The 11480-nt window shown below is 40.8% G+C and overlaps 1 protein-coding gene across 1 annotated transcript in view; it reads left to right on the top strand.

The window, feature by feature from the left end:
• Nucleotides 1-2444: 2444 nt before the first annotated feature.
• Nucleotides 2445-11480, top strand: part of pcnt (pericentrin) — a gene marked incomplete at its 5' end in the record, with an annotated part of 49875 nt that continues 40839 nt past the window's right edge. Inside the window, 6 exons of the mRNA XM_080012744.1 lie at nucleotides 2445-2474; nucleotides 3176-3343; nucleotides 3707-3892; nucleotides 6134-6283; nucleotides 6943-7850; nucleotides 9310-9672. Of these exons, the coding sequence (XP_079868870.1) occupies nucleotides 2445-2474; nucleotides 3176-3343; nucleotides 3707-3892; nucleotides 6134-6283; nucleotides 6943-7850; nucleotides 9310-9672 (1805 nt within the window). The remainder of the gene's footprint in view (nucleotides 2475-3175; nucleotides 3344-3706; nucleotides 3893-6133; nucleotides 6284-6942; nucleotides 7851-9309; nucleotides 9673-11480) is intronic.

The raw sequence follows: 11480 nt of genomic DNA, 5'->3' as shown, positions 1-11480 counted from the left end.
GGATTAGACCAGTGACAACAGCAGACTCCATGTACACAGCTGGTGTCAGTGTCTGCCCTCTGTAAGCCACTCCAACGATTATTGAGAGTTAGTTTAGTCCTTATGGTTTGTATTTGCAGAGTTACTGTCATAAAAGTACGGTGTAGTGAAATTATAAAAGGAAGAACTTCGGAGGCCGTGCAAAATAAGCAGTAATAATAATAATAATAACAAAATATATAATCTAAATAACATGTCATCTACACGCAAAACTAGACGCAAAACCACTCTTTTTTTTATAGCATTTGTGACCATAGTTAGGGCTATTATTCATTACCCACCTTATTATGAGCACTTCATTTGAAAATGACATTTGGCTGTTATCCAACGGTTGCTTTGTTGGTCTGTTGTGACCGTTAACCAACACTCTTCCGCTTATGGTTGGGGGGGCTCAAAGACCCTGTATAAATGGTGAATACGTAACGCTACAATGGTTTTGGAAAATATTGAATCATTCCTCCACAAACAGCTCAGCATTATCGTTTATTTGCCTGATTGAAGCAAAAACAATGTGTTTGTGTTTTTGTATGTCCAAGTGACATGCTTCCTAATAATGTGTGTAACATTGTTTTGGTCTAAATTGGATTGAGTGTTTGTTTTGTTTTTACTTAGGCGTTTTGTTTGCAACTCTACACGATGGTGTTTGGCCCAAATGTTGGTTTGGTAAATCCGGTCATTGTCTTGAACATCTGACCTGCACAATATAGGAAGAATTCAACCATTAAATAACTACCTAATTTGACCAATGGTTAACCAAACATGATTCAAGTGTTGGTAGCCTCTACTGAAGTACTTCAATTTCTCATGACAGAAATCCTTCAATATGCCTCGAAGTCAGTCGGTAAGTACTGGTGAGGAGCGTTGGCATTGGGTTTTGGAAGAGGGGCTTTGTGGTGATTACATTTTTTTGGTTTCTTTATCTTTTGAATCACAGCTGTTTTCTTTTGCTTCTGTCTGCATGTGGGTGTGGGATTCCAACAAACAATAAAAATGTTATTTTAATTTAGTATTTTCTTCCCTTACTCATTATAGATACTGTGATATTGAGGGCAGGGGTGTGAACTATTTTAGTTTGTGGGCCACTTTGAATTTAGCACCATCTAATGTGGGCTGAATTACTTATTTTAAGGTGTGATTGGATGCCTGTGCACAGGCCAAATTGTTGTCTGTGGACCACATGTTCAACATGTATAAGCTCATATACTTTTAAAATATATGTACACAATCAAGGTGACATTATGTTTGAAAGCCAGGAGGTGGTGCAACAAGCCTGTGGGATTTAAGGCTTAACAGTACTTGCATCTCCATGGATGCTGTTGCTATGGTTACACAGTGCTGCCAGTTTCCTTTTAATGTGTTGGGCACATAAAGAGCTCTGGTTGTCAATCCAAATAAAAGCATGAGCTGCGTGCATCCGTAGATGCAACGTAAAAGATCAGCCGTCATGAGACGCAGCAGTCTTATCCTGTCTCAATGCAAATATTTTGTAAAGAGAATGGGCGCTTGTGTCTAGCAAGATTTCATGTGATCACAGCCAGCCAAGTATAGAAGATGCCTTGGGCGAAGCACAGCTCTTGTCTGCTGTGCCTTTCTGGGACATGCTTAGTATTGCACAAAGCAGACCAGAGACGGCGGGGGGGTCACAAGACTGTGGGTGAATTAAGGCATATGTTTTCTAATAGAGGGTTGACTCACTGTATTGGGTAACACGTGCGGCAGAGGCTGGTCGTTGTCTGATGTGTGATTCGTTTAGTGGTGACAAGAAGTGAAATGAACGAGGAAGAGGCTACAGTGAATGCACAACCTGGGAGGAAATGGAGGAGCAGGGTGCAAATTAAAATCCATTCTGAGGTTCAAGAGGATGTAATCAAACACACCTAAAGACAAACCCACACGTGAAATACACACACAGACACATTTATACTATTGTCATAATTGCATATGTCACATGCATATGACTCATTCCTCATAGAAACTGTGGGACCCTGCGATCATCTGTTCTCAAATTGAATTCAACATGCGCACACACTGACGCTGCTTGCTACACATAGCTCTGCCTCCTCATCTCCATGTGGATGCTTCTCCCAGTCTCCACCCTCTTCCTTTAGTCTAGACACTTGCCATCCCCTTCCCACAATTGCTGAATCTCACTGCTTTGTAGGCTGTGACAGGCAATACAGCGTAGTGGTTTTGCATTGCGCCCCACAGATTTTGGCTTTATCTAACCGTGGAGCAGGTGTCTTGCTATGTGAGAGATTGACAGCTGTCCTGATGTCGGTGAATTGATTGGTGTGACTGTCAGCGAGAGAGGGTTAGTGACTGACTGTCGACGGATGATGGACCACTTCAGGAGAGCCCTGTTAACCACTGTGGGCTGACTTAAGCTGCTTAAAGAAGGGCCAGGGATGCTGGAGGAGAGTAGGGAAATAGAGCGAGTGAGCTACAGTACATAATGAAAAGGCATGAAGCGGATTTTCTAGCAAGCTGGCACTGCTGGAATATATTTTTTTGGATTGGAATTGTTGCTATTCATTGTGGATGAACTTCTTCCATTATGAACATCACAACTGCATTGTTTCTATGCTCTTCATGATCCAAGAGAATTCATTCTAATACTTCAAAAGTGCTCCAGCCAGCTTGCGTCTTTTTGATGTTTGGCCTTTCCACAGGCCAGTAAACTCTGAACTACTCCTGTCAGTTTGAATGAGATTTTCGGGCACCTTCAGTTTCTGTTCTGTTATAGCTCAACTGCGGTCTTTTGCCTTCTCTCTGGGTCATGGAAATAATCTATCTGGAGATCTGAGACTATTCCTACCTCACTCTGAACTTACTTACCCTGCTGGGTTATGAGTTTATTTTTGGACTTCAGTTTGGGAATTCTTTCTGCCTTTTTGGGACTGTCTTTTTTGCTCAATCACTCTGACTCAGCTGTAAAAAGTGCTGCATTCCGCTATTTGGAGTTGTAGAATAACTCCTACATTTATGCAAATTATTTGCATAATCATTCCTGAAATGAAATCTGGACACTACTGCAGTCTCACACTGGTCTGTCGAGGCTGGCCATGCTTATAGTGTGGTGGTGCTCTGTGGTCCTCACCTATGTGTCCGTCTACCTCTCACTGTCCTTCCTGCGTAGCTTACTAGCTTCCGACAGAAGCGGGCGAAAAGTGACAGTGCGGGGCCGGCGAAAAAGACGCAGACGAGGAAGGGCCAGGATGTCCCGAAGAATGACCGCCCAGCGCAAGTCCGCCACCTAGAGCCAGCCGCACCATCGGCTAACGACCCAAAGAAGAACACCCATGAGGTAGGTTGATCATTTATTTTATACTGAACTGGGAAACAAAGCAGACGATTTCATATAACATAGTACCTCTTTTTCCTAATTGTATATATGACACAATCTAGGACCATTCATTCATTAATGGATTGATATATTTGGGGATTTGCTTGACCTGAACATATATTTGTATTGTATTCATGGTGTAAGTTGACAAGAGGATTTTGCTTCTCACATGGCAAACGCATATTAGAGAAATAGGTCAGTAAACATTGAGTTGCTGGGAGGGCATGTTGTCATGGCAACCTAACCAGGATTAAAGGTAACACAATTTACTGGCCTAAAAGAGAAAGTGAATTTACTGTAACTGGAAATGTATTAAATCTGTAGGAACCACTCAAGACCAAGAAGTTGGAGATCCATAAGAATCGTGGGCAAAAGGCTTGTTCCCAGCCACAGAGCCACAGTCCCTCCCCACAGAGCCACAGTCCCTCCCCACAGAGCCACAGTCCCTGCCCTGATGAAGAGCCGGAATATGAAGAGCTTCTTGCACTCACTGGCAAAGAGCAGCTTGAGGTACACACAGCGATTGTGGTGGGGGTGTTGGTCATATACACCCATCAGCCACAACATTAAAACCGCTGATGGGTGAAGTGGCTAACATTGATCATCTCATTCCTTCAGAAAGTGAACAGTCAGTTCTTGAAGTTGATGAAAAGAGCGGGATGGCCGATATATAATGGCGATATCATGATGTTTGTTTCTTTTTTTTGTATTTGATAAAATACAATAATTTAATAATAACAATGAGACCCAAATTTGCTGAACTTAAATGAACATTTATTAAACACTAATGTTATGGTCTGCATGGCCTCTGCAGTGCACTTATATAAAAATGAATGTATTAACTACATAAATGTCAACAGGTAATCAAGAAACTTAACTTTGTTTAAAAAAAAAAAAAAACAACCCCAAAAAAACCAAGTATAAACAATAATTAATAAAGAAACTGCGTTATCTTAAAGTCTGGTCGGGAAATAGTCTCCCTGTTACAGAAGTGCAGGGTTTATTATTTACAACTAAAGTATTTCCATAAAAACATAAAATTTTTACTAAATTAGGTCCCATAGCAACGGGGTGAGGGTATGACGCGGCATGGGAAGTGCCTTAAATTAGCTGTATTTTAAAGATTTTGTTTGACACAAGTTAGGAAAAACACAAAGATAAATATATTTAAAATAAAAACACAGGAAAACCGCCACGGGATGCACGCACAGCACAGCACTGTCTGGAGGAGAGAACTCCCCTCCAATTCTCAGAGTTAGGTGTGTGTGAACTCGCAGTCAGAAGAGAGCGCGAGGAAGCGCAGCTGCTACCGGTGTATCGATAGTGCGGGAAAACTAAAACTGAACAGTGAAACAATTTCAAATATACAAAATTGATATGTATAGAAAATGTATATTTTTGACAACACTAGTCTGCAGACATTTTTTGTTTATCGGCCTTGTGAGTGCAGGCATGGTCTTATGCTGATTATCTCAAAATGCGGCTGACTGATCAATCGGTTGACCACTAGTGGAATGAAATTTACAGAGATAAACACTAGTCTTAAAATCTAAATCAGCATTGTATAAAAATAAATAAATAAAATTCAACAAAACTTAGCATTTAGCGTTCATTTATTTTTATATCTATCTATCTATAACAAAATAAATATCAAATAGGTGTAAAAATCTCAAGATAAACATTATTTTTATATAATGAACTTTGCATGGCACTTGTCATTTAAGTAATTGGTAAACAAGAATTAACAAACAGTTGCTTGCTGCTTTAACATTTGACTTAAATACAATTAGATAAAATCAATATGGCAAGTCGTTCTAAATGGAAATAAATAATCAAGTGTGTGATGTTGCCCGTCTTCGGTGCCACGTCTCGTCGACATATTTTACACAATGGATACTTACCGTCTGCTTTGGGTCAGAAGTTAAATATCCCAAAAAGCGCCAAACTATTGATGTATCTGACCCTCTTTTGTCAAGAATACCTAAAATATTATCATATCGTAAGAAACAGTTTTGTCTTTCTCTTACGAGTTGCTCATTCTGGAGTTTACAAGTTCAACCTACCCACGAGGGAGGGGGCGGGACTTCTTTCTATATCGACTATCCTTATTGGCTCGAGGTGAAAGGTCAGCTTTAGATCGTCCAAATTAATTGGCTTTTTTGTTGCCACTTGCCTAAAGCTTCAATAAATGAACAAATCTGCGGAAGACTATCAAAATTGTCAAGACCATTTTATTTCGACGTTTAGGAAACACACTATTATTTTTATTTATCTATTTTTTATGACTTAACTTGTCTGGTGTGGCCAGTAAATTGCTCTTTCACTTGTCTTGGACAAATGTACTTGTCCTGGACAAGCAGACAGGCCTTAATGTCGAGCCCTGAAAAAAGATTCAAAATAGGCTCAGTTCTTTGTAGACAAGTTAATACATCCATATCCTGTTCCTTTTGTGCCTTTTTACTCAAATCGGTATCTAAAATATTAGATTACTTATTAAATATATTAGTATTCAAACTACTCTACTTTAAATATTAGAATATTTTCAATGTTTTCCAATATATCATGGTGCAAGCCAATTATTATTATACAGTTATTCAACACAATCTGACATCTGCAGGAAATCTACATTGAAGGGCTATGCCATATTGGATCACATGAGGGGAAAATGGTTTGCCCCGGGTTAAAATAGCAATAATTATTGTAAGCTCTTGAAACTGTGTTTGTAACACCTCTTATTCTATCCATTTGTAGCAGTTGCAGCAGGCGGTGGAAAAGCGTAATGAGATCATCGCCAGGCTCAGCGCCAACCTACAGGAAGCTCAGGCCGACAGAGACCAGGTCCAACTGCAGGCTCAGTCCCTTGCTGCACAGATCCAGGCATTACAGAGGCAGCTCCAGCAGGTACAGCAGGACTGTATCATAGTTTCACTGTTGGCCCCCTATAGTATAGACGGGTATAGACAAAACCATATCTCACAATAGAAATCATCTCAGATTGGGATCCCAGAGGCAAAAAAAAAAAAAAAAAAAAGAGGGTCCTTGATATGAAATTTGGTTTAGAATCACTGCTCTAGAACTTATAAATGCCAAACGATATTCCAGAAGAGTATGTCCAAAAATGTTTTTATATATAGTTTATTATTGTTTGGTGTCCAGACCGCAGGATTTATTATCATTAATCCCCTTGTAATTTTTCGGGCTTAATGTGTCTGGAACGTGACAATCTCCGAACCAATCTCCGGTCTGTTGGAACCTGGACGTTTCAGACATCTTGTGGTGCAACCTTTATCCACATCAATTTGCATTTGTAGCAGGAATTAGTTGAAAAACTGTTGCAAGTTATGTTATAGAAGTCCGGGCTTCGTCTCTGGGTCCTCATTCGGAGAGTTGCGCTGTGTATACCGAGTTGCTTTGCATAGTAGTAACTTTATTATTACCATTATTAATTACATTTTATTTTGGACAACAGAGAAAACGTTTTAATAAGTTTACTGTATGTCAATGGTCAATATAACAGCTAGACTTAATCTAAAACTCTCTTCCTTCTTTGTTCCACACAGACAGGGGTAGAGTTTCAGCGAATCAAAAGTCAGTCCGGTGCTGAGGCCCTTCAGGCTCCGTGTGTGCCATCTCAGCCTGGCCATGAACCCCAGGATGGCGTGTTCAGCCATATTGAAGTTCCACTAGGGCATCCTGAAATTGCCAGCTTCGCTTCCCTGTCATCAGGCTTTGAGAACACCGACTCAAAGCCTAGAGGTGACAGTGAAACCGAGGCTCTGCTAAATAGACTGCGGACCAATCTAGAGCAAGAGCGACTGAATGGCCAAAAGATATGCTCAGAACTCGCCAAGGAGAAAGAGAATTGCCAACGTGTGCTTTTATTACTTGAGGAGGAGAAGAGAGGGAGGGTAGAGGAGAAACGGGAAAGGGAGGTATATCTAGCAGACCTCCAGATGCAGCTAAGCCAAGCCCAGAGCCAGTGCCTTGAGATCCAGCAGTACAAGGAGGAGAAGGAGCAGCTGAACGGGGAGATGCAGGAGCTGAGGAGGCAGCTCAAAGAAGAACAGGAGAACCTCGGGAAGGAGAAGGAGCTCTGGGAGGAGGAAATGAGAAGGTTCAAAGCAGAGCACAGAGAGGAAGTGGGCAGAATCCAGGGGATTCTGGAAGAGAAGGAAAAGGAGCTTGAGGTTCGAGAGAAAGCGGATTCTGGAGTCAAAGCGTCCAAGAACAGGCAGAACCAGGAAACTGCTTGCTTTGGGTATGAGTTGGGTTTGAGTGCAGGAGGGACTGACTTGGGTGGGGAACACGGTCAGGGTGAGGGGTCAGAAGATGGTCTGGATGGCTTGGTTTCTGGAGACCTCCCGATGGAACGCTACTTGTCCTCCGCCCTCCTGGCACAGCCCTGCTCCTCGTTAGCCATTGAAAAATTGGAAAAGCACAGCCTGCTAGACAACTCTGCCAATTTCAGGTAAGCGGAAATGATAGATTGCTTTTGTTTTAGCATAGCGGGGCCTGGCACTCACAGGGCCTTTTAATAATTTTATAATTGAGTGATAATGATTCTATATAAGCATAATGCATATTTTGATGTAAATCAATGCACCAACCATGGGTGGCCGAAATATAATGCAGATATTATGTAAATTACAACAATGTAATAATAATAATAATAACAAATGAGACACAAAATTGCTGAACTTAGATTAACATTTTGATTTATTATTTAACATTTATCTAACTATTTAACACTAATGTTATTGTCTGCATTGTCTCTGCTGAAGACCTATTTTAAACAAAAAATGTAACAACTAAAATGTCCACAGGTAATCAAAAAACTAAACAGTGTGGGGGAAAATGTATGAATGGAAAGATGAGTAATTACAAACAATAAAAAAATATATAATAAATTGTGTCATTAAAGTCTAGTAAGAAATTTGTCTCTCAAATAAAATGGTGCAGGATTTATTATTTACAAGTTAAGTATTTACACAAACATCAGTTTTTGCAAGATTAAGTCCCGTAGAAACAGACAAACAGTGTGATGCGGCACGGGAACGAATGCGTGGCGCAGCACTTTCTTGAGGAGAAATGCTCAAATGCTGAGTAATTCCAGACAGCACTCCTGCTGTTTTCTTTCAAAACCGGACGCGGAGGCCCTGCACTTGCCTTCTTCAATGAGTAAACACTAGGAATGCCACAGTACGCAGTATGTTATCTAACTGTTCAGTACACCCCCTACGCTTCAATACGCATACGTGAACTGTGGTATTCCAGCAGAAGCGCAGCATACGGGCACGGTGTCTTGTGATTGCTGCTTCCTATTGAATCCACCGTTGGAGCTCCACTGGCCACGTCAGTTGTGCGTGGTCTGCGTGGAGCAGCGTGGGGCACAAATATGACATGCATTGGCCTGACTGAGGTTTTATTTCAATTTGTTATTTTACTATTATTTCTGTGTGAAGAACACTGTTTATACGTGTTCTACACATAAATAACTAACTATAGAACTGGTTTTATTTTTTGTGAAACATTTTTAAAATATTATAAATAAATAAATAACATAAATTAATATTTGAATTATCCACTATCCTAGACACCTCCCCTCCAATCAGATGAACTTATGCATTAATTATAGCAACCCACCAATGAACTTGAATCCCCCCGTCTCCCTCCCCCCACAGTCATATCTACAGAGCGTTACACTGGTTATTTGTGGCAGACTACTATAAAAACATTAAACATTTACCCCGTATAACTTAAAAAAAAAAATCCTTAAATATCAAGATACCAGAACTGTACTGTTACTATGGCCCCAAAACCGTGATACATACCGAACCGTGAGCCCACTGCACTGTTGTTAATGTGTATTTATTACTCAATGGACGAAGGTAAACAGTCCAAGTACTAATCACCTTTCAATGTTACAGCTTTGAATTAAACAGTGAAATATTTGGAGACCACGTCTCCTTCTCACACTCTGTCGACGAAGACAACGAGGACCCCCACAACCACTCCATCCCACAAAGCTCAGCAGGTGCTTTCTGCATCGCTGACAGAGATGACTCCACCCCTCGGTCTCCATCCGGCTGGCCGGTCAACTCTTTCTTCGGCCATCAGGAGGTGGGCGAGCTCTCTGAACAGCCCTGTGAGGAGTCGAACCTGGAGAAGGAGCTGCTCAGCCAGCAGTGTGCTGAGCTCCGAGAGGAGCTGGCCATCAAAGAGAGGGATTTAAACGTGCTGCACGAGGAGGTCTCCAAGAGCGCTGAGGACCTAAAGGAGGCCAGGAGCAGGTAATAGGGCCTTTTACCAAAGATTGTGTCATGGGCTTGTCTCTAAAGTATCTGCTTTTCTTTTTCTCGCTGGAAGATTTTGGCATAGTCATTAAAAATAAAAGCCTTTATTGCAGGGTTTCTCAACCTTTTTGTGGCCCTTTACGTGGGCTCAAAATTCTCACAACAGCAATGGGAGAGTGATACCTATTTCTTTTTTATTTTATTCTTATTGTTTGGATTTTTATTATTTTTCTCCTAGGCACTTTTCGGGTTAAAGTGTCTTGAACACTTTAACACTTTCAACTCGCTGTTGAAAAGTAGTTAGACACACACACACACACACACACACACACACACACACACACACACACACACACACACACACACACACCCACACCCCCCGCTGCAGCGCCCACATAGTTTTTTTCTTAAATCTACAAATCTTTTGTTCTAAACTTTGAATGGAGCAAAATGAATATCATTATTTATTTCCTATTTTATTCTAGTGTTTTTATTATGCCACAAACTACAGAGTAAAGAAACAACGTTTTGATTTTGGGACAGTTTACGTTCACTTAGGGACGGTTTAAATTGTTTTTCGGGATGGTGGTAAAAAAAAGTTGGTCGGGAGCCCTGTAAGCCACGTAGACAGACAATTTGAGCCAAGGCTGCGTTTAATGGAAACACTGAAAACGAACTGTGCTGTTTTATAAAACCCAGATAACTATAATCGGTCACAGAAGGCCTTTTCGCTTCACAGGAAGTTCTAAGAACGTTTGAAGGAACAGTCTTTCTTTTGTGTCCGCACTGTATGATCCAGGAATGATTGTAATTGTTAAAACACCGTTCCTACGGGACTTTAAACTCCACGACACAAGTAACATCTCGTGCCGTAAGGCAATACAGTACGATGTGTTTTACGGAACCTCGGAAACCTGAAATAGGAAACTGGACTGGGTATTGCTGCCTGCAGCTATATTAATTATTATTAAGGGTCCATCCCGCAAGGATTGTTATTGTTCGTATTTTTATTATTATATTCCTTGGCGCTTTTCGGGCTGAAAGTGTCTGGAACAGGACAACCAAAGGGGCTACAGACACGGTTGAGTTCTTGTTAGAACCAGGATGTTTCAGACATCCGATGGTTCAAGTTTAATCCATATCAATCCACATACGGAGCAGGAATTGGTGAAAGACCCATGAAATTTGACCGGAAGTAGACGAACATTTGCGCATCGCCCACACGCCAATGTTGGAAAACTTCCGGTTGGGTGGTAAAGCAAGATGAGTTTGTGGTATCATCCAATTTGTTAGAAATGTGCAGGTTGTGGCTACAAACGCACATTTGCACCGTGCAAGCTTGTATTACCTTGTATTAGTGATTTTGCATGTCACCAGCATGTGCGTAACCGCGCCATTACATCAGCTGATGCTGCATTCAAGTGGAACTCGGAAAATTGTAACTCGTTTTAGATGTAATGCTGATGTAAAGACGAGCGACAGCACAAACTGATGGAACGTTCCATGAGAACTTAAAAATTTGTTTTTGGTGTTAATGGACCCTGTGTGTTGCTGCATGCAGGTATTTTTATTATTATTATTAATATTGTTCAATTTCAATTTAGGATAAATAAGGAACTTTCCGTGCTTTCGAAATTGACATTACCGGTCAAAGTTCAAATGTTCCACATTACAAATTTGGCAACTGTTTCATGTGAACTTGAGTATCTCATAGAATGCATGTGTTGTGTCTTGAGGATAAGTTTCACATTTCTGTCTTAGATGTTGAAACCTTTTGTCATGCCTATTTTTATTTAATTTAAATA

Source organism: Zeus faber, assembly GCF_960531495.2.
Source record: "Zeus faber genome assembly, chromosome: 13".
NCBI lineage: Eukaryota > Metazoa > Chordata > Actinopteri > Zeiformes > Zeidae > Zeus > Zeus faber.
Note: the sequence above shows the minus strand (reverse complement) of the source record. Positions and strands in the feature narration are given on the sequence as shown.